Source organism: Melanerpes formicivorus, unplaced genomic scaffold (genome assembly GCF_026170545.1).
Source record: "Melanerpes formicivorus ecotype bairdi unplaced genomic scaffold, bMelFor1.0.p_v2 SCAF_1, whole genome shotgun sequence".
Classification (NCBI taxonomy): domain Eukaryota; kingdom Metazoa; phylum Chordata; class Aves; order Piciformes; family Picidae; genus Melanerpes; species Melanerpes formicivorus.
The window spans coordinates 34,150,777-34,173,428 of record NW_027142353.1 but is presented as its reverse complement, the minus strand read 5'-3'; the positions used below and the strand labels follow the sequence as shown (position 1 = coordinate 34,173,428).

The 22,652-nt window shown below is 49.3% G+C and overlaps 1 protein-coding gene across 1 annotated transcript in view; it reads right to left on the bottom strand.

The window, feature by feature from the left end:
• CAPN5 (calpain 5) overlaps positions 1 to 22,652 on the bottom strand; it is a 96,012-nt gene that overhangs the window by 5,364 nt on the left and 67,996 nt on the right. Inside the window, exons 4-12 of the mRNA XM_068139596.1 lie at positions 19,843 to 20,051; positions 18,659 to 18,851; positions 16,714 to 16,907; positions 14,863 to 14,940; positions 13,539 to 13,734; positions 12,372 to 12,494; positions 11,486 to 11,682; positions 6,405 to 6,526; positions 605 to 741 (exon numbers count right to left, since the gene is read on the bottom strand). Coding sequence (XP_067995697.1) covers positions 605 to 741; positions 6,405 to 6,526; positions 11,486 to 11,682; positions 12,372 to 12,494; positions 13,539 to 13,734; positions 14,863 to 14,940; positions 16,714 to 16,907; positions 18,659 to 18,851; positions 19,843 to 20,051 — 1,449 coding nt within the window. The remainder of the gene's footprint in view (positions 1 to 604; positions 742 to 6,404; positions 6,527 to 11,485; positions 11,683 to 12,371; positions 12,495 to 13,538; positions 13,735 to 14,862; positions 14,941 to 16,713; positions 16,908 to 18,658; positions 18,852 to 19,842; positions 20,052 to 22,652) is intronic.

Below are 22,652 nucleotides of genomic sequence, written 5' to 3'. Positions count from 1 at the left end.
CTCTCTCCACCCTTCTTGTAAGCCCCCTTCAGGTACTGGAATGCTGCTATTAGGTCTCCCTGGAGCCTCCTTGTCCCCAGGCTGAACACCCCCAGCTGCTTCAGCCTGTTCTTGTAGCAGAGCTGCTCCAACCCCCTGATCATTTCTGTGACCCTCCTCTGGACCTGCTGCATCAGGTCCATGTCCTTTCTATAATGAGGGCTCCAGACCTGTACACAGTCCACCAGATGAGGTCTCACCAGAGCAGATTAAAGTGGCAGAATCTCCTCTCTGGATCTGCTGGCAATAATGCTTTTGATGTAGCCCAGGCTACCATTGGCCTTTTGTGCTGCAGGCTCACACTACCTGCTCATGTCCAGCTTCTCATCCATCAGCACTCCCATGTCTTTTTCCACAGGGCTGCCTGCTATCACCTCCTCCCCCAGACTGTATTGACAGATCAGGCTGTTCAGAGCCCCATCAAGCCTGACCTTGAATGTCTCCAGGGATGGGTCCTTCAACCCCTCCCTGGTAACATGCTCAACTGTTCTGCCACCCTCACAGTGAGGAACATCTTTAGAGACAGTGTCTCTCCCCCTCAGCTCAGAGCCTGCCTGCTAGGTACCTGAACAATGATGGGCTGTCCTGGCTTCTTGCGGTAGAAGAGCCCTTTCACGTCAAATTCTGGAGACACTGTGTTCTTCTTCACTGGAGAGCGGACTTTCTGCCCTTCACACTTTATGATCACGTATGGGTCAGCTCCTGGGGAGACAAAAGGGAACTTTTGCATTGTTCTTGCTCTTGCAATTCCTCAGAGCCCTTTTCCAGATGTGTCATGCAGCACTTTCCCTCCATACCCCACAGGAAGAGATGGACTGAGAGCCCTGGGGCTATTTAGTCTTGAGAAGACTGAGAGGGGATCTGATCAATGTCTACCAATATCTGAGGGGTGGGTATCAAGTGGAGGGGGCCAAGCTCTTTTTGGTGGTGCACAGTAGTAAGACAAGGAGCAAGGAGTTCAAACTTGAACATAGAAGATTTCACCTCAACATGAGGAGACATTTATTTACAGTGAGGGTGACAGAGCACTGGAGCAGGCTGCCCAGAGAGGTTGTGGAGTCTCCTACTCTGGAGACTTTCAAAACCCACCTCTTTGGAGGTCCCTTCCAACCTCTAACATACTGTGATACTGTGATACCTGCCAAAGGGTTCATCACATCCCAGATGATGTCCATGAAGTTTAGCTGATGGGATCATAGAATCATAGAATTGTTTGGGTTGGAAGGGACCTCCAAAGGTCATCCAGTCCACCCCTCCTGCAGTAAGCAGTGACATCCTCCACCAGATCATGTTGCTCAGAGCCTTGTTGAGCCTGACCATGAATATCTCCAGGTATGGGGCCAGAACTACTTCCCTGGGCAGCCTGTTACAGTGTTCCACCACTCTCATGGTACAGAACTAACGTCCAATACAAGTCTACTCTTCTGTAATTTCAAACCATTGCTCCTCATCCTATCACTGCCTCTTCAGCTATCTTGTAGGTCCCCTTCAGCTACTGGAAGGCTGCTAGTAGGTCTCCCTGGAGCCTTGTCTTCAGGCTGAACAACCCCAGCTTACTCAGACTGTCCTCATAGGAGAGGTGTTCCATCCCTGACATTGTCCCTGTGAAAGAGCTGCTTCTTCCTTGACCCCATGTTCTACATAAACACTCCATTGCTCCAAATGCTCCTGGCATTTGGGATACATTTTTCATGGAAGACATTGCCCTGCTTAGTGCTCAGGATTTGCTCTGCTGAAGGCAAGAGGAAATAAACCCATGGAGAATAGAAAAGAGGTTGTTAGAGGTGGTTTCATGCAAGGAAACACCAAGAAGGCAAAAGCCTTCAAGCTGCTTCCACCTTAACTTGTATACTCCTAAACCAGGCTAATCCTGGCTTTGCTTCAAGCTGGTAACTAGCTACCTCATCAGGGATGATGGTTTCCACCACGGCACATCTTCCTCCTAGGCTCAGTGAGACTCAAATGCTGCAAGGACTCTCAGTGTGATAACTCATGTTGGTGTAAGAAAAATGCTGGAGGGTCAAAGTGATGAAAGATGGCAGAAGTTAAGTGTCAAGATGTGCTAATTTATCAAACCCAAAAGGGAGACTGCTGTAGCACCAGGAAGGTTTGGAGAGCAATCAATGAATGGGGAACCTTAGGATGGAAATATAGTTGAAAGGCTTTAAAAGAGGTGGTTTTTAGAGTACTTGTGGGCAACAATTAAGAAGACCAAAAGGTCTTCACCAGCAGAGATAAAGAAGTCACTATGCCACTCTGCTCAGCACTAGTCAGGCCACACCTAAATATTGTGTTCACTTTTGGTCCCTGCTATACAAAAACATGGACAGGCTAGAAAGTGTCCAGAGAAAGTCCTCAAAGATGATCCAAGGACTGGGAAGCTGCCAGTGAAGAAAGGCTGAGAGAACTGGGTTTGTTTAGCCTTGATTAAAAAAGGCTCAGGAGAGACCTTCCCACAATGTCACAGTATGTAAAGGCAAAGAAGGCTCAGGGGAGACCTTTCCACCATGTCACAGTATTTAAAAGAAAAGAAGGCTCAGAGGAGACCTTTCCACCATGTTCCAATATTTGAAGGCATGAGTTAGGATTCATAGGATGGCCTAGGTTGGAAGGGCCCCCAAAGATCATGTAGTTCCAGCCCCTCCACCATGGGCAAGGACACTCAAGGCCTGAGATTCCTGTTGTCTGTCAGAGGCCCAGTTAATGGAAACACCAGCTTAGGCTACTGATAGTTTGTGACCTCCGGCACTGTCACCATCCTGCTCCATCAGTGTCACCACTGCAAAGAATTTGGGCCAGGATTTGATGCAATCCTAAACTCCTCTAACTTTTTTTCTCTCCCTTTCAATCCCTGTAGCCCACAGGAGACCAGTCCCTGCAGAGCCTGCAGTACCTCTTCTCCAATGACCTGGAGGTGCCAGCTGGGCATGTTGTGCCCACGGTCATGCTCAGTGAGAAGGGAGGCTGTGAGAATGACAGCAGCATAGTACAGGTGAGCAAACACAGAAGGGCCACAAAGATGGCAAAGGGTCTGGAGAACAGGTCCAGTGAGGAGCAACCAGGAAGATTCTGATTAGACAGAAGAGGAACATTTTTCATGAGAACGATCAGCCACTGCAATAATTTCCCCAGGGAAGTTGTGGAGTCCTCAGTATTGGGCACTTTTAATCACAGAATTGTCAGGGTTGGAAGGGACCTCAAGGATCATCTAGTTCCAATCCCCCTGTCATGGGCAGGGACACCTCACGCTAGAGCAGGTTGTTCAGAGTCACCTCCAGCCTGGCCTTAAAAACCTCCAGGGATGAGGCTTCCAACACCTCCCTGGGCAACCTCTTCCAGTGTCTCACCACCCTCATGGGGAAGAACTTCTTCCTGACATCCAAGCTGAATCTACCCACTTCAAGTTTTGCTCCATTCCCCCTAGTCCTATCACTACCCCACATCCTATAAGATTGAGCTGGAGAGCTGGGCCAGCTTGTCTAGACATATTTTTGCCAGGGAAGTTTGGACCAGATGATCCTTGGGGTCCCTTCCAACCTGGTGTTCTACAATTCTATGAAAATGTCAAAAAAGATCAGTGGTGGTAGTGAGACACATGGGGAACAGAAAGACATCAAGGGGAAATGAGTGGGAAGTGGAAGAAATTGGGAAAGGAAAGTTATTGCAATATCCCAGCTGGAACAAGACAATCATGGGAAACAAGCAGGCCACAGATGTGGAGAGTAAAGTTCACAGACTGCCAGCCCATAGCTGGACAGTACCTGAGCTTCCAGGAGAGGGAAAGAGCTCCTCATTAGTCAACATTTTCCTCTTAAGAAACAAGTGCTTGTTTTGGGAATTTCAGTAGTGAAGAGCTACTGCCATGGGAATTTCCCTGCCAGAACACATCTTCTCACCATGAGCTTTAATAGCTATGATGGAAACACAGACCAGGTGGATGAGCTTTCTTGTCCAAGGGAAATGTGGAAACAAGGAGAAACAAACCACCACTCCTGAGGGCTAGAGATTGAAGAACAACATCTTTGACTGCCAGACCACCTCCTTGCTATCTTTCTGTTTGCAAGGACCTGGCTCCTCTGGTGAGACACAGCTGCTGGATTTCACAGAATCACTGACTTCTCAGGGTTGAAAGGGACTATAAAGATCATCCAGTTCCAACCCCTGCACCATGGGCAGGGACACCTCATACTAGATCAGGTTGCTCAGAGCCACATCACTGCTGGGTTTCCAAACTACCCTTGTCTTTTGGGATGTCCCATTAAACCCTCATCTTCCAGCAGCTGAAGCCAAGCTCCTATCTGTAAATCACTATTTCCATACTTTGAAAGGCCAGAGAGATGCTATTGCACTGAGAAGCAGCAAACACACAGACTGTTGGCAGTGGGAGATGAACAGCTGCAAAACAGCTGGAGAAAAGAAGAAGGAAAAAAACTATCCCCAAGGGATTCTTGATGAAGAAAAATGGTTTATGGCTCCAGAATTCACATGTACCCTTGTTGCTGTGAGGTCAGAGAACTTTGGCTCCAGCTCTCCCTGCACTGCTACAGATACACTGAGCTATGGTGAGTAACCCAAGAACAACCAACCTACCTTGGGTAAAACTCCCTCCGCAGGCGCCAGGCAGGACAGGAGGAATCTCTCTGGGGCATGTGATAAACAAGCAAATTGGGCTAGTCCTTGTCCTAATGAAGGGTCACAGAACCACAGAATGGGAGGGCTTGGGAGGGACCTTTAAAGTTTATCTACTCCAAGCCCTCTGCTAAAGCAGAGGCATGCAGAGCAGGTTGCACAGGATCACATCCAGGTGGGTTTGGAATATCTCAAGAGAAGACAACTCCACAACCTCTCTGGACAGCCTGTTCTAGTGGTCTGGCATCCTCACAGGAAAGGTTTTTCTTCATATTCAGATGGAACCTCCTGTGTCCTAGTTTGTGCCCATTGCCCCTTGTCCTGTCACTGGGCATCACTGAAAAGAGTCTGGCATTCTCTTGTCTCCCACTCTTTAGATATTGATAAGCACTGAGAAGATCCCCTCTCAGTCTGCTCTTCTCCAGGTTAAACAACCCCAGGTCTCTCAGCCTCTCCTTGTCAGGAAGATGCTCCAGGCCCCTCAGCATCTTTGTAGCCCTCAATTGGACTCTCTCCAACAGTTCCCTGTCTCTATTGACCTGGGGAGCCCAGAACTGCATGAAATACTCCAGATGTGGCCTCATTAGGGCAGAATATAAGGGGAGGACTGGGAGGAGAGCCTCCCTTGAGGTTCTCTCTTCTTAACACACGCCATTAGGAGCAGAACCTTCCTCATTACTTTCAGGGTTCCAGTTACATGCAGCCCTGACAATAAAGTTTGAGTGGGGGAAAAATACTATTTCAATCAGGATTTAGATTTAGACTTTTTAAATCTTAAATTTTCAATTCTCATACTTTAAATTTGGCTTGAAAGTGCTTGGCTAAATGCTGCCACACTCAACACACCTCTTTGACTCATGGAATTGGGGAGAAAGGCTAGGATCTGATGTGTTTCCATGGTAGAAATGCATTTCCTTCTCTAATCACAAGCTCTAGACCTCTCATCCCTACTTCAGCAGTCTCCCCGTACAAGCCATCACTATCCCTGGCTTTCTTGGTCCAGATGCCTTACGACAGCTGAACATGGGGCTCTTGCCATGAGACTCTGTGTGGCTGCAGGTGTGGTGCTGCTGCTGTCTTTCACGCAAGAGTATTGTTGGATGTCAAAATTGCATCAGAGCAGGCTAGGCCCAAGAAAATGAAACTTTGGAGGAGTAGGAAGCAGAAATGCAGTGAGCTGTGATTGTGATGGCTCAGATTGTCTCAGAGAGCTTCTAGGAACCAAGCATGGAGCAGGAAATGGAGGGAGAGGCTCTTGAGCTACACCATCTCAAAATGAGCTGAACTTGTTCTGCCCTCTACTGATAGACATCCAGCCTCTGGTAATGAACACTACCTCAGCACATTAACCTGTTTCATTGCTTCATTGTCCTTCCAACTAAGAAGCCTTTAAACAAGACTCCTGACTTTTGCAGCTGCTCATACCCAGGAGAAAAGCCTGGATTCTTACAGGACCACTGCTGAGGCATTTGGGGAAGTTTTGGGAAGATCTCCTGAGGGTCTTAGACAACAGCCTAAATATAACAACTCTCAGATCATGTCTGCAGCATGAACTGAACTGGAGTCTCCGTGGACTTTCTCATCCTCTGGTGTCTGAATCGGGCACAATTCACTGCAAACCAACCTGAGAATGCAAAACACCCCAGCAACCTGCCACCTCATGAAACCTCTTCCCACTGAAACAGCCACCACTCATCTCCTCTGGGAATAGACAACAGACATGGAAAGACCAGTACCTCCTTGGGAGTCCTGATTCTTGAGCCCAGCTGCAGCAAGGACATGGATCTGGGATACAACTTGTGGGTAACCACACATCCCACTCCAGCAGGTGTGTGGTGGCTCGTCCAGCGTCAGCTCTCTGCAAGGAAAAACGTGTGGTAGTTTACAGGATAAATGCCCTGAAGAACCACAAAGTTACAGACCTCCAGAGGGGCAGGAGGTGGACCAGAAGATGTATTTCATACCCATAAATACTGCATCCCTAAGAAGCTGGCTGCAAAATCAGTTTTCTTCCCTTTTCACAGGCTCACAGGAGGTTAGGGGTTGGAAGGGACCTCTGAAGATCATCGAGTCCAACCCCCCTGCCAGAGCAGGACTATACAATCCAGCACAGGTCACACAGGAATGCATCCAGGTGGGTCTATAAAGTCTCCAGAGAAGGAGACTCCACAACCTCTCTGGGGAGCCTGTTCCAGTGCTCTGTGACCCTCACAGTGAAGAAGTTCCTCCTCATGATGAGGTGGAACCTCCTGTGCTATAGTTTATATTCATTGCCCTTGCTGTGTCAGAGGGTGCAACTGAGCAGATCCTGTCTCCTCTCCCTTGACACCCAGCCCCTCAGATATTTTATAAACATTTATCAAATCCCCTCTCAGTCTTCTCCAGAATAAACAGCCCCAGGGCTCTCAGCCTTTCCTTGTCAGGCAGTGCTCCAGTCCCTTCATCATCCTTGTACCTCTCCATTGGACTCTCTCAAGTAGATCTCTGTAACTTCCTGAACTGGGGACCCCAAAACTTGCTCCCTCAGAATAGAATGGAATGGAATGGAATGGAATGGAATGGAATGGAATGGAATGGAATGGAATGGAATGGAAGAGAAGAGAAGAGAAGAGAAGAGAAGAGAAGAGAAGAGAAGAGAAGAGAGAAGAGAAGAGAAGAGAAGAGAAGAGAAGAGAAGAGAAGAGAAGAGAAGAGAAGAGAAGAGAAGAGAAGAGAAGAGAAGAGAAGAGAAGAGAAGAGAAGAGAAAGAGAAGAGAAGAGAAGAGAAGAGAAGAGAAGAGAAGAGAAGAGAAGAGAAGAGAAGAGAAGAGAAGAGGTTGGGAAAGACCTTCAAGATCATCAAGTCCCTCCTATCACCCAACACCATCTAATCAATTAAACCATGGCACCAAGTGCCCCACATAGTCTCTTCCTAAACACCTCCAGTGAAGGTGACTCCACCACCTCCCTGGGCAGCCCTCTCCAATGGCCAATCTCTCTTTCTGGGAAGAATTTCTTCCTAACATCCAGCCTAAACCTCCCCTGGCACTGCTTGAGACTGTGTCCTCTTGTTCTGGTGCTGGCTGCCTGGGAGAAGAGACCAACCTGGCTGTAACCTCCCTTCAGTAGTTGTAGAGAGCAATAAGGTCTTCTCCAGGCTAAGCAACCCCAGCTCTCTCAGTGTCTCCTCATAGGGCTTGTGTTCCAAGCCCCTCACCAACTTTGTTGCCCTTCTCTGGACACATTCCAGCAACTCAACATCCTTCCTAAACTGAGGGGCCCAGAACTGGACACAGGACTCAAGGTGTGGCCTAACTAGGGCTGAGTACAGGGGCAGAATGATTTCCCTGCTCCAGCTGGCCACACTGTTCCTGATACAGGCCAGGATGCCATTGGCCTTCTTGGCCACCTGGGCACACTGCTGGCTCATGTTCAGCCTACTATCGACCAGTACCCCCAGGTCCCTCTCTGCCTGGCCGCTCTCCAGCCACTCTGACCCCAGCCTGTAGTACTGCCTGGGGTTGTTGTGGCCAATGTGCAGAACCTGGCACTTGGATGTGTTCAATCTCATGCCCTTGGACTCTGCCCATCTGTCCAGCCTGTCAAGGTCCCTCTGCAGAGCTCTCCTACCCTCTGACAGAGTAACACCTGCCCCCAGCTTGCTGTTATCTGCAAATTTACTGATGACTGACTCAATCCCCTCATCCAGACCATCAATAAAGATATTGAACAGGATGGGGCCCAGCACTGATCCCTGGGGGACACCACTGGTGACTGGCTGCCAGCTGGCAGTGGCACCATTCACCACCACTCTCTGGGCTCAGCTGTGGATTTTTAAACAACCAGTTTTCTCAATTTTCAGCATATTGGTCTACAAATATTTGGTGGGACTGCTGTGTGATCATTTAGGCAGATACTTAGTGTACAAAATTATAGATATTGTTTTAGATTGGATGGACAGCACACAGCAGCTGGGATAAGAAGCTGTCCTCCACACACAGCAGCTGGGATAAGAAGCTGTCCTTCATACACTCTAAGAACCTTCTAGACTGCCTCCTCTCTGCTGTGTTGAGCTCCCAGCAGATATCAGGCAGGTTGAAGTCACCCATGAGAACAAGGTCTGGTGATTTTGAGACAGCCTCTAGCTGCCTATAAAACAATTCATCAACCTCTTCATCCTGGTTGGGTGGTCTATAACAGACTCCAACCAGGATGTCAGCCTTGTTGGCCTTCCCTCTAATCTTCACCCACAGGCACTCAACTTGATCAACTTAATCTCTAGTTGCATGGTGTCTGGAGCCTCCCTGATGTACAGGGCCACCCCTCCACCCCTTCTCCCTCTCCTGTCTCTCCTGAAGAGCCTGTAGCCATCAATTACAGTGCTCCAATCATGTGAGTCATCCCACCATGTTTCTGTGATGGCAACTTCATCATAGATTTCCTGCTGTAACAAGGCTTCCAGCTCCTCTTGTTTGTTACCCATGCTGTGTGCATTAGTGTGCATGCACTTCAGCTGAGCTGCTGGTTTCACCCCTGACTCCAGCTTACCACCCTCAGACTCCTGTCTGGGGGGACTGGTTTCAGCCTCTTCCTCCTTCAAATCTAGTCTAAAGCCCTGTCAATGAGTCCTGCCAACTGCCTTCCTAGAGCCCTTTTCCCTCTGTGGGATAGGCTGTTCTCATGTGCTAGGATCTTCCTCCCCCTCTGGGACTGATGTACTCCATCTGTTGCTAGCTGACCTGGTGCCACAGAAAGTTCCCCAAGATCCCCAAAATTCTGTTGGTGGCACCAGCCTCTGAGCCACTTGTTAATTACAACTGCTGTCCTGTTCCTTTCAGTATTGCTTCCTGCAACTAAGGGTATTGATGGAAAAATCACCTGTGCCCCTGACCCCTCAACCAGTTTTCCCAGAGCCTTGAAGTCCTTTTTGATTGCCTTGGGACCTCTGGTTTCAACCTCATCGCTCCCTACCTGCATAACTACCAAGGGACGGTAATCAGAGGACTGTACCAGACAAGGCAGCCTTCTGGTAACATCCCTGACCCAGGCCCCAGGCAGGCAGCAGACTTCCCTATGGGAAGGATCTGTCTGACATATGGGGCCCTCTGTTCCCCTCAGGAGGGAATCACCAATAACTATAACCCTCCTCTTTTTTTTGAGGGAACAAGTCCTGATGTGGGGGCCAGGCTGTCTGGCTTTAGGCAACACCTCAGATGGTGTCACTTCTGTCTTCTCATTCACCTCACCCTCAGCTTCCAGTGCCCCATACCTGTTTTGCAAGGGCAGCTGGGAAGGTGAGGGGAGCTGTGGGGGTTTTACTTTGTGTCTCCTAGCAGGGACCTGTATCCATTTCGCTGCTTCTTGGGTCACCTTCCTCTGCTAGGGGAGCCTGCAGAGCCTGGTTCCTCAAATCCAACGCCCTTTCACATTCCCTTACAGTCTTAAGTCTAGCAACTTCTTCCTTCAGTTCAGCCACTGGATTAAGCAGATAATCGAGAAGCTCACACCTAATGCAGGTGTTATCTCAGTATCACAGTATCACAGTATCACCAAGGTTGGAAGAGACCTCAAAGATCATCGAGTCCAACCTGTCACCACAGACCTCATGACCAGACCATGGCACCAAGTGCCACGTCCAATCCCCTTTTGAACACCTCCAGGGACGGTGACTCCACCACCTCCCTGGGCAGCACATCCCAATGATGAATCACTCTCTCAGTGAAGAACTTTCTCCTCACCTCCAGCCTAAACTCCCCCTGGTGCAGCTGGAGACTGTGTCCTCTTGTTCTGGTGCTGGTTGCCTGGGAGAAGAGACCAACTCCCTCCTGGCTACAACCACCCTTCAGGTAGCTGTAGAGAGCAATGAGGTCTCCCCTGAACCTCCTCTTCTCCAGGCTAAGCAACCCCAGCTCCCTCAGCCTCTCCTCATAGGACTGTGCTCAAGGCCTCTCCCCAGCCTTCTTGCCCTTCTCTGGACACCTTCAAGTGTCTCAATGTCCTTCTTAAACTGAGGGGCCCAGAACTGGACACAGTTCCCATTGTCCTCCATTGCCCTCCATTTCAGGTGCCAGGCTCCAGCACTCTCTGCAGCCAGTTGCCTGTACGCCTGCCTGCTTAAGTTGGACCTCAGTCTGATGTGCCACTCTGCAGGGGCTGTTGCCTGGGTCGTGCCTCGGTGTGCTGCTATTGAACTACTTTATATTTTGTACATATTCATTGCATTTCATTTTAGACTGTAGTTTTGCTTGTAAGTACAGCTTCATTTAGCCTGGAGAAGAGGAGGCTCAGGAGAAACCTTATTGCTCTCTACAGCTTCCTGAAAGGAGGTTGTAGACACATGGGGGTTGGTCTCTTCTCCCACATAACCAGTGGCAGAACAAGAGGACACAGTCTCAAGCTGTGCCAGGGGAAGTTGAGGATCAAGGTGAGAAGAAAGTTCTTCCCAGAAAGAGTAATTGGCCATTGGAATGTGCTGCCCAGGGAGGTGGTGGAGTCACCATCCCTGGAGATGTTCAAAAAGGGATTGGATGTGGCACTTGAAGCTGTGGTTTAGTTGTCAGGAGGTGTTAGGTGTTAGGTAATAGGTTGGACTTGATGATCTCTGAGGTCTTTTCCAACCTGGCTTATTCTAGGATTCTAGGATTCTATGATTTGCTTCCAACTGAGCTGGTCTGGCAATTTGACGTTGGGGGCAATTTTCAACCCACCACAGGACCTCAACCTGTAACACAGCTCCAGCCAAGGCTACAAGCAATTCCAATCAGGAAACCTCCCACGTCAAAAGAACAAGGCTGTCTCCAAGCAGCCAGCTCCTCCCCACACTGCTCTTGCTCCTTACCGGCAGTCTGAAGGCACATCTGTGAAAATCCTGAGTAGGAATTCTCCTTCATGACCAGGGTCAAAAGTGGTAGGGATGATGACATAGCGGCCTTCCTTCAGGTCTGTCCTCAGGAAGACGCTGCGGGAGTTGATGTAAATGGAGCTGGCCACCTTCTGCTGCAAGGTGTGCATCCGGTAGTTCCTGTTCAGCTCCACCTGGTTAGAGGCCACAGTGGCACGGTCAGCGGGGCAGCACCCACTGACAGCATGTTCATGTCCACCCTCAGGGGCCAGACTGCAAGGACTGACCCACAGTGCTTGGGAGAGCTGGACTTAAGAGAACTGCCAAAATGGTCCCAGATGGGCTGGAGGGAAAACAAGTGTGGATGTGGTCCTCCCAACTCTAGTCACAGAATGTTAAGGGCTGGAAGGGACCTCAAAAGATCATTCAGCTCAACCCCGCTGCCAGAGCAGGATCACCTAGACAGATCACACAGGAATGCATCCAGGCAGGTCTTGCATATCTCCAGAGATGGAGACCACACAACCCCCCGTGCAGCCTGTTCCAGAGTCACAGAATCAGCCTGTTCCACAGAATCACACTGTTGGCTCAGGGACTTGTCTCTTGCATCCCAGTGTTAAACTGGGGGCTCATCAAGCAATACATGAGAGGCAGCCTAATGGATTTCAGCATCTGGAGATAGCAGACTAACCACTGTTGTCAGCAAGGAGAATTTTCCCATGTTGTCCCTGTTCACCTCTGAAATCTCTCATCACCTCTAGAAGAGAGCAGCCACCCAGATGCTTAAAGGAACAACACCAATGATCATGTAGGACCAATAGACCACTCCACCACTAACAATTTATGGGGGCATTCAGGACAACATGCAGGAACTGTGACCTACCTTATGGATATCAAAGCCTATGGCCAAGTTCTCTCCTTTGCCCTCTTTGCGGCTGGTCCTTTTTGGCTTCTGCTGGATGGAGATCAGCACTTCATCTTCTGCCTTTTTCACATCAAACACGTACTAAAAGCAAAGGGTGGAAGGGGAGAGAGAGCTTGTACTAAGACATGATCACTGGGCATGAGTAAGGGTAGAAAAACAGTAAGGTTAATCTCAGCTTCCCCTCATGAGCCTCACTGTAGGGACAGCCTGGCTTCAGTTACCAGCACTGAGAGTTTATATCCAGTGCTCTTGGGAATTGGCATCATCCTGCCAAGCCAGAGACCTTTTTGGGTGGTCTTAGAAAAAGACTTGGAAAATCCAATCTTTGAATTGCTCAGCAGAATCAAAGGAGATCATCCAAGGATCATCAAAAGGTCCCTTCCAAGCCAAACCATCCTGTGATTCCTGTGAGTCTAGATGCAGTCTCGCTCCAAAGACTTTCACTCCTTGGAGCCTACCACAAGCCCTCCTACAAGGCATGGAAGTAGGAACTGATGTTCACAGAGATCTAAGATGAAGGCTAATACAGAGCTGGAAGAATGAAGCAACTCTCCCACATCCTTAATGAGACCTCCTGCAATGGACCAGACCTTCATCTTCTTGTTAAATGAAGGACTCACAAGAACTTGGCTCATGTTGCTGAGAACCCCAGGTCAGAGCAGGACAGGACAGAAGAGCTTGTTCCAGGAGATGAACTCCAGAGCATGGCTTTTTCTAAAGGCCAAGGTAGAAGGAAATGGCTCTGTAGACTGCACCTGTCCCGGTAAATTTAACAGTGCCAAGGTCTGGGCAAAGGAACTGAATCATTTGGACATCCAAATTGCTGGAAATAGTTTCTGGCCATGTCTGACTGGCACCAGTGAACACTGCTGCCCTGTGGCACTGTTTGCTTGTGCCAAGAGGCTCTACACCAGACACCTGGATGCAATCTCCCTGATAAGAGTGGTAAGGTGAATAAAGTTGGGCTGGATGATGATCATGCTGTGACAGGGGTCTCAGCCAGAAAATGGTCATGGGCACATTTAATCTACCAGAGGTCTGGTAACCTTCCAGGCCTCTGTAATAGATTTAAACACTTGGAAGCACATGTGAAGGCTTCAGAAGGTCCTCTGCTCCATGACTCACTTGAGGGTTCTGCAAAAAGGTGTCCTTGTGGTTGATACAGCCTCCACTGCGGTTCTTCAAGGGGTCATTGCTTCTGGTCCATGCCCCGTGGAGCACTGCCTCCTCCCAGGTCTTGTGAATGCTCAGGTAGGATGTGTTGATGAGACGGCACTTGATGATGTCCGTGAAATATTTGCAGAAGTCTTCAAAGGTCATCCTAAGTTAGGAAAGAACAGAGCTGGATTATGCTGCCTCATTACCCTGAACAGCAGAATCACAGAACCATTGAGGCTGGAAGAGACTTTTGAGATCATCAAGCCCAACTGCTGGCCTAGAGCTTGCCATCCCACCACTACTGTTAAGCTACTACCACTAAAGCATGGCCCTCAGGACCATATGCATGTGTCTTTTCAATAGCTACAGGGACGATGACTCCACCATCTGCTAGGTAGCCTGTTCCAACCCTTGATAACCCTTTCTGTGCAGAAAGCTTTCCTAACATCCGACTGAACCTCCCTCAGCACAACTTGAGGCTGTTTCCTCATGTCCTGTCACTTGCTGCATGTGAGAAGAGACTGAGCCCCACCTTGCTCCAGTCTCCTGTGAGGTAGTTGTAGAGGGCAATGAGGTCTTCCCTCAGCCTCCTCTTCTGAGGACTGAGCAGCCCCAGTTCCCTCAGCTATTCCTTGTAAGGCTTGTGTTCCAGGCCCTTCAACAGCTTAGCTGCTCTTCTTTGGAAATGCTCCTCAATGTCCTTCTTGTAGTGACAGGCCCAAAACTGAACACAGTACTCAAGGTGTGGCCGCACCAATGTTGAGCAGAAGGAGACAATCACATCCCTAGACATGATGGCCACACTACACCTGATGCAAGCCAGGATGCCATTGGCCTCCTTAGCCACTTGAGCACACTGCTGGTTCTGCACTGCAAGGATCTTCCTGATCACCTGTTAGACTCTGGTGTCTGAGATACCTTCTAGATGAGTGCAGTAAATACTTCTTCAGCTATGATTTTTGGAGTGGGAGAAGCTGAGTAGTGGCCTTTCCTCCACACCTGAGCACATGTTGTATTGAAACATATCTGGTGAGGCTGTTAAGTTCAGCACATTCATAACAGGTTCCCAGTACCCTGATGAAATGGTTTGGACCCTGTGTGATACAGAGCAGCTTGCAATCATAGCATCATGGCCATCCCAAGCTAATAGCCATGGCCTCAAGGAGGAGGCTTCACTAAAGGTTCTGGGGCTTGGAAGGTCATTTGTTCTGGATAGCGTTATGCATGTGCTTCATGGGGTAGGAGGTCTCTGTGGACATGGCCCATGTTAACAACTCCAGGAGGGACTCACCAGAACTCTCCATCATCTTCCACTGTCATGCCCATCTTCTCTCTCTCACTTTTACTCACTTTCTGCCACTCCTCAGAGCTGTGGGAAGAGTACAGGATCATTACTGTGAGGACAAGGGGGACACACAAGAATTCAAGAGACTGTGTGGCCATAGCAGGATCTGTCAAGGGCACAAGGCCTGTATAAAGCTCCAGCCATGCAACCAGTCCCCATATTGTTTTTTTTTAGCTCATCTTCCAAACATGGAAGGAGTGCAGCATGGCTTGTAGCTTTGTCTTCCTTCCTGATCAGTGGAGCTAAATCCAGCTTGGCAAGATTTTGTTTGGCCAGTACAATCACAGCCCATCAGTGAAGAGAATAAAATGGAGTCTGGCCAAAGGCTCTGGTTATATCAGGCCTTGGTTCTTCCTCCCAGCCACAGACACCACAGTGGTCAGCAGTGGCAGAGGTTGATTCTGTTTTCTGCTATTTTTGCTGGAACGAGACTGGGAGTGGAAAAGTGAGCTATAATCATCCTTCACTTGTGTAAACATGCTGAAGGTTTCACCACAACATCCACCAGAGCCCTAATGAGAAGGTGTACCAAGCGCAGCCATCCTCCTGCTGACCTCTAGGAACCTCAGGGCAAGGAATGAATCTGACCCAGTGAAACAGGACATGGGTTGGCATCCCACAACTGCCCACAGGATGTAGTCCATTGGGTGTGGCTGTACTCAAATGGTTTTATGTCTCTTGTTTCACAGAATCACAGAAAACATCCAGTTGGAAGGGACATCAAAGATCATCCAGTCCAACTCTCATCCCAGCACTGAAAGGTCAACATTAAACCATATCCCTAAGTGCCAGGTCCACATGCTGCTTAAACACCTCCAGGGACAGTGATTCTACCACAGCCCTGGTGTGGCAGTCTGAGCTAGTCTGGCAATTTTATGATAGGAGGTAATTTCAACGCTGGGCAGACCATTCTAATATTTGAGAACCCTCTCTGTAAATCACACAGAATCAAGCAGGTTGGAAGAGATCTCCAAGATCACCAGGCCAAACCAACCACCCAACACTATCTAATCAACTAAACTATGGCACTAAGTGCCTCATCCAGGCTTTTCTTAAACACCTCCAGGCATGGTGACTCCACCACATCCCTGGGCAGCACATTCCAATGGGTTCTTTCTGGGAAGAACTTCTTCCTAACATCCAGCCTAAACTTCCCCCTGGCACAGATTGAGACTGTGTTCTCTTGTTCTGGTGCTGGTTAATGGGGCAAAGACACCAAACCTCACCTGGCTACAACCTCCCTTCAGGTAGTTGTAGAGAGCAAGAAGGTCTCCCCTGAGCCTCCTCTTCTCCAGGCTAAACAACACCAGCTCCCTCAGCCTCTCCTTATAGGCCTTGTGTCCCAGGCCCCTTCCCAGCTTTGTTGCCCTTCTCTGGACAGCTTCCAGCAACTCAACATCTTTCCTAAACTGAGAGCCCAGAACTGGACACAGGACTCAAGGTGTGGCCTAACCAGTGTAGTGTACAGGGGCAGAATGACCTCCCTGCTCCTGCTGGCCACATTGTTCCTGATACAGGCCAGGATGCCGTTTGCCCTCTTGGCCACCTAGGCACACTGCTGGCTCATGTTCAGCCTACTATCAACCACTACCCTCAGGTCCCTCTCTGCCTGGCCTCTCTCCAGCCACTCTGACCCCAGCCTGTAGCACTGCATGGGGTTGTTGTGGCCAGAGTGTAGAAGCCAGCACTCAGACGTGCCTGAACTTCCCCTGGTGCAGCTTGAAAGCCTTTCCTCTAGTTTCAACCCCCAGCTGCTCCCACCCCGGGAGGGAGCCGCTGCTGCCCATCCCGACTCACGTGTCGCTCCAGGGGCCGTTCCACTCCCGCTCGCCCCAGGGGTTGCGCATGCGGATCATGTCCAGCTTCTCTGACTTGAAGAAGGACAGGAGGCCGTGGCCCAGGCGGACCTTCCGCACGTCGGTCACAGCATACGCGTGGCCCTTCACCAGCCCGCAGGCCAGCCGGGCCTCCATGTCAGCTGCCGACGTGGCCTGCCAGGGGGAGACACATAGCATCACAGAATCAACGGGGTTGGAAGAGACCTCCAGATCATCAAGGCCAAACAATCAACCAATCCTAACTAATCAACCAGGCCACGGCACCAAGTGCCTCATCCCGGTTTTTCTGAAACACCTCCAGGGACGCTGACCTCACCACCCCCTGGGCAGCCCATTCCAATGGCCAATCTCTCTTTCTGGGAAGAACTTCATTCTAAGATCAAGCCTAAACAGCTTGAGGCTGTGTCCTCTTGTTTTGCTGGTGGTTGCATGGGAAAAGAGACTAACCCCCACCTGGCTACAACATCCCTTCAGGTAGTTGTAGAGAGCAAGAAGGTCTCCCCTGAGCCTCCTCTTCTCCAGGCTAAACAACACCAGCTCCCTCATCCTCTCCTCATAGGTCTGTGCTCCAGATAGAGCTTAGACCACTGTAGCAGGGACTGGGGGAAAAAAAGGAGCTCAGATATCCACATTTCTCTAAGTCAAACTGGGAAAGCATCAATGATCAGGGAGAGAGCCTCCTCAGACAGATCCGATGCCTCAGCAGGTGCTAGATCCTGCCTTGCCTTCATCTGCTGCATGAGGTCTCTCAGCTCCCATACTGTCAACATTTAAAGCTCTCTCTGCTGGTTATAATGGGAGATCAGGCACTCAGTGTTTGTAGAAATCACAGAAACATTCAGGTTGGAAAAGACCCTCAGGATCACCATGTCCAACCAATAACCCTACTCTACAAAGTTCACCCCTAAACCATATCCCCAAGCACCGCATCCACTGCATCCACTGTCCATGTGCAGACACCAAAATGCTCTTCTCTGGAAGTGAATCCTCTCCTGAGATGAATCTAAGCTCCTGGACATAGCAACGAGGAATAAAGAGGACTGCCATTCAGATTTGAATCCCTTTGCCATTCATGGGAAGAACTAGGAACCCTTGGCTATAATTTATCCAATCTAGTCTAGAGGTCTCCAACAGTCTAAGATGCATTCTATCCCCTTGACACCGTAACCAGAGAACCATTTAATGTCGGAAGAGACTTTTGAGATCAAGTCCAGCCTTGGTTAGGCCACATCTTGAGTACTGTGTCCAGTTCTGGGCCCCTCAGTTTAAGAAGGACATGGAAACACTTGAAGGTGTCCAGAGAAGGGCAAGGAGGCTGGGGAGAGGCCTTGAGCACAGCCCTGTGAGGAGAGGCTGAGGAAGATGGGATTGTTTAGCCTGGAGAAGAGGAGGCTGAGGGGAGACCTCATTGCTCTCTACAACTACCTGAAGGGTGGTTGTAGCCAGGAAGGGGTTGGTCTCTTCTCTCTAGCAACCAGCACCAGAACAAGAGGACACAGTCTCCAGCTGCACCAGGGGAGGTTTAGGCTGGAGGTGAGGAGAAAGTTCTTCACTGAGAGAGTCATTCGTTATTGGGATGTGCTGCCCAGGGAGGTGGTGGAGTCACTGTCCCTAGAAGTGTTCAAGAGGAGACTGGACATGGCACTTGGTGCTATGGTTAGGTCATGGGATCTGTGGTGACAGGTTGGACTCGATGAGTTTTGAGGTCTCTTCCAACCTTGGTGATACTGTGATACTGTGATACTCTTGCCCAGACCTCTCAATCCCACCACTGCTGCTAACTCACTGCCACTAAACCATGTTCCTAAGCACAAGATCCATGTGCTTATTATAAATACCTCCAGGGGTGGTGACCCCACCACATCCCCAAGCAGTGGTGGAGCCATACAGGCAATGTTGCTTACCTTGATGGAACAGCTGATGAGGCCTCCTCGGTTGTGTACCTTCAACACACGCTCAAAGAGAAGATTTCTCTTGGCTTCATCAGCAATGTAGTCCCCTTCAGTCAGGTCAATAGGTTCAGAAACCCCACCAGTAAAGTCTACCAGGGCATCAGCTGTGTTCCCTCCATCCAGGGCCTCATAACAGCCTGACAGCCTGGAAAAGGATGACAGGAATGGCACACCAACATTGGCTTGGCACTTTAAGGGGGTCTAGGACAGTTCTTGGGACAGCCTGGGGAACAGAAATTTGTTATGAAACTTTCAGGAGATGAGGAGGTGAAAAAAGAAGATCCATGCTGCTTGATGTCACAGGACCAAGTAAAGGGAACTTGAAAACTTTTTGACAGGGATTACTTAAACAAATGTGGAGTTGGAGAATATTTTGCTTTGAGGCCAAATTAAGGCTAGAGAAAGGTGTTGTGGTTTTTTTTTCCCCCTCATAAAATCAAAGAATTATAAAACAATCTAGTTTGGAAAATACCTTAAAGATCATCAAGTGTCCAGAGAAGGGCCATGAGGATGATCACAGGGCTGGAGCACCTCTCCCCTATGAAGACAGACTGAGAGTTGGGGCTGTTCAGTCTGGAGAGAAGGCTCCAAAAAGATCTCACTGTAGCCTTCCAGTATCTGAAGGGGGTCTACAAGAAAGCTGGTAAGGGACTTTTTAGGATGTCAGGTAATGATAGGACTAGGGGGAATGGATCCAAGATGGAGGAGGGTAGATTTAGATTAGATGTTAGGAAGAAGTTCTTCCCCATGAGAATGGGGAGACATTGGAACAGATTACTCATAGAGGTGGTAGAAACCCCATCCCTGGAAGTTTTTAAGGCCAGGCCGGATGTGGCCCTGGGCAACCTGATCTAGTGGAAAGTGGTCCTGCTCATGGCAGGAGGGCTGGAACTAGATGATCCTTGAGGTCCCTTCCAACCCTGATGATTGATTCTGTGACTCTAAGTCAAAGTGCTAACACAGCAGTGCCCAGTCTACCCCTAAACCATGCCACTAAGCACAGCATCCACAAATCTTTGTCTGTTTGTGGTATGTCCTACTCCTCCCCAGCAAAGCTGTTGTTTCCACTGGTACAAATCAGCTCATGAATGAACAGAGAGGAAACCACAGGTTCTCAGGTCATCCTGGATACATACTTGGCATAAGCTTTTTCCACCAAGGCACACCAGAACTCATTCTTGGAGTTGGAATGGCAGTAGATGAGCTGGTTGTGGAGTGTGGGCAGGCGGTCATCTATCACCACGTCCAGCCACTGACCAAAGCGCCAGAACTGGAAGTGGAAGATCCCTGCGTAGATCTCAGGTTTCTCAGGATTCCACTCCTGTTCCTTCCAGTCTGGAATGACCTGTAAGAGAGGAACCACAGAATTAACCAAGTTGGAAAACACCTTTGAGATCATCAAGTCCCTCCTATCACCCAACACCATCTAATCAACTAAACCATGGCACCAAGTGCCCCATCCAGTCTCTTCTTAAACACCTCCAGTGATGGTGACTCCACCACCTCCCTGGGCAGCACATTCCAATGGCCAATCTCTCTTTCTGGGAAGAACTTCTTCCTAACACCCAGCCTAAACCTCCCCTGGCACAGCTTGAGACTGTGTCCTTTTGTTCTGGTGCTGGCAGTCTGGGAGAAGAGACCAACCCTCACTTGGCTACAACCTCCCTTCAAGTAGCTGTAGAGAGCAATAAGGTCTTCACCTGAGCCTCCTCTTCTCCAGGCCAAATAACCCCAGCTTCCCCAGCCTCTCTTCACAGGGCTTGTGTCCCAGACCCATCACCAGCTTTGTTGCCTTTTTTCTGAACATGTTCCAGCATCTCAACATCCTTCCTAAACTGAGGGGCCCAGAACTGGACACAGGACTCAAGGTGTGGCCTAAACAATGCTGAGTACAGGGGGAGAATGATTTCCCTGCTCCTGCTGGCCACACTGCTCCTGATGCAGGCCAGGATGCCATTGGCCTTCTTGGCCACCTGGGCACACTGCAGGCTCATATTCAGCCTACTATCAACCAGTACCTCTAGTTTATTCCCTTTTTTTGCTGAGTTTTGACTCTCATCCCAGAGCTAATGCAGACATTTTCAAAGACAAGGAATAGAGATGGACTTGCTAACAGCCTGTTGTGGTCAGTAGTTGGATCTGGTTCCTTCAATGCAGGCTAGATTAATATGTGCTGGAAAAGCATAGGATAGGATAGGATAGGATAGGATAGGATAGGATAGGATAGGATAGGATAGGATAGGATAGGATAGGATAGGATAGGATAGGATAGGATAGGATAGGATAGGATAGGATAGGATAGGATAGAATTAACCAGGTTTGACTTCATTGCACCTTGGAAGATAGAGCTGAAGCTTCTTCTCCTCATTCTTGGACATCTGCTGCCACCTACTGCTGTAAGCAGGCTATTGGAGTATGAGAGTCTTTGGTCTCACCAGGCAAGGTTAATTTTTTGACCACAATTTTAGTGCCAGCAGGGTAGCTCTTTGAAAGGGCACCTTCTTTGATTCTCTCCTGGTGTGACTTGACTGGCCCAAGAGCATTCATCTACCTGGTGGCAATGAACAGGGACCAGACACCCTGCATGTATCTACTCTGCTAAAGCAAGAAGGGAGAAGTGATATCCCCATCCCCACAAGATCTCCTTTCATCCCTGTCAAGAGCTAGCACACTCATCCAAGTAACCACACCAAAAAAAAAGGAGTTAAAAAAAAAAGGAAAGAAGGACCTGAGGTGAAAGAAATCTGAGGACACCTGAGGTAATGCAGGTTTGGTGGCACTGCCATCTGCACTGCCAGTGGGACAGGCACAAGCAAAGGGTTAACTACCAAAGTCCACAGTTTTTCATGGCTGCAGGCACCACCAGCTTTGCTTTGCATGGAAAAATCCACCCAACAGCTAGGAGAGAAATGGACACAGCCACACACAGATTCCTACAGCTAGGAGGATCAGCATTTTGTTGAGAACCAGGACACAGAGGCACACAGCAGGGAACTGCCCCACCACAGCTTAGCTTTTGCTGAGGGTGAAGGAACCATGGTTTTCCTTTATGGCCAAGGTGGGCTGTGAGGCCCTGTGCAGGTAATGTTGTTGATAGTTGACAAGTACTGAGCAGGTCAGCTGCAGTAATGTGACCAAATGTCCACACCTTTGCTCCTTTCCTTACCTGCTCCCAAAGCACCATGACCTAAGTAAGGAAAACCCCAATGTGCCCATGGGGACAATTATATTCCAATACATGAAATGATCATTCTCCTGGGGTGAGATAGGACAGGACACAGCTACACTGCAGGGAAAGAGGCTCCTGAGAAGGTCTTGGGCCCCTGCACTGTGCCTTGGCCCCTGTCCAGCTGGCAGGGCCTTTTGCTTTTTTTTCCTGTCTGTCATCATGAAGCTCTAACCCTGCAGAGACAGCTCTCTGGAGAGCCTCCTGACTCCTTAGCTACCAGCAATGATCCAGCCCAGAGCTGTTATTGCTCCTACACTGAAATATTAATGATGACATCAGGCCTTATGAGCTTACTGGCACTCCTGATTCATCTGGATCAATAGAGGCAGAACAGACAGAGCCATGAAGAAGAGCCTCCTTTGGAGGGTTTGGTGTTCTCCAGAAGTGCTGACCATGATGCCCCAGACTCCCTCTGGGAGAGTGCCAGGAAAGGCCAGACAGCCCTCCATCAGTCCCCATCGATCCCCTCCTGGCTGGAGCTCATCCTAATGAATTGTCATCGAGGGCTATTGTGCTAATCAACTTGCTATTAATGTGGGCTTAGAAATGATTAGGGCATTGATTAGAGGCAGCCTGTCAGCCAGGGCTGGTGGCAACAGTTCCAGCTGGCTGGCTCTGAGACTTGTCAATGCTGTGAGTGGTGGCAGGAGATACCGGTCCCCACCATCCTTCTCCATCCTTTCATTTGGGGACAGTGCTGAATTGCAGAATCATAGA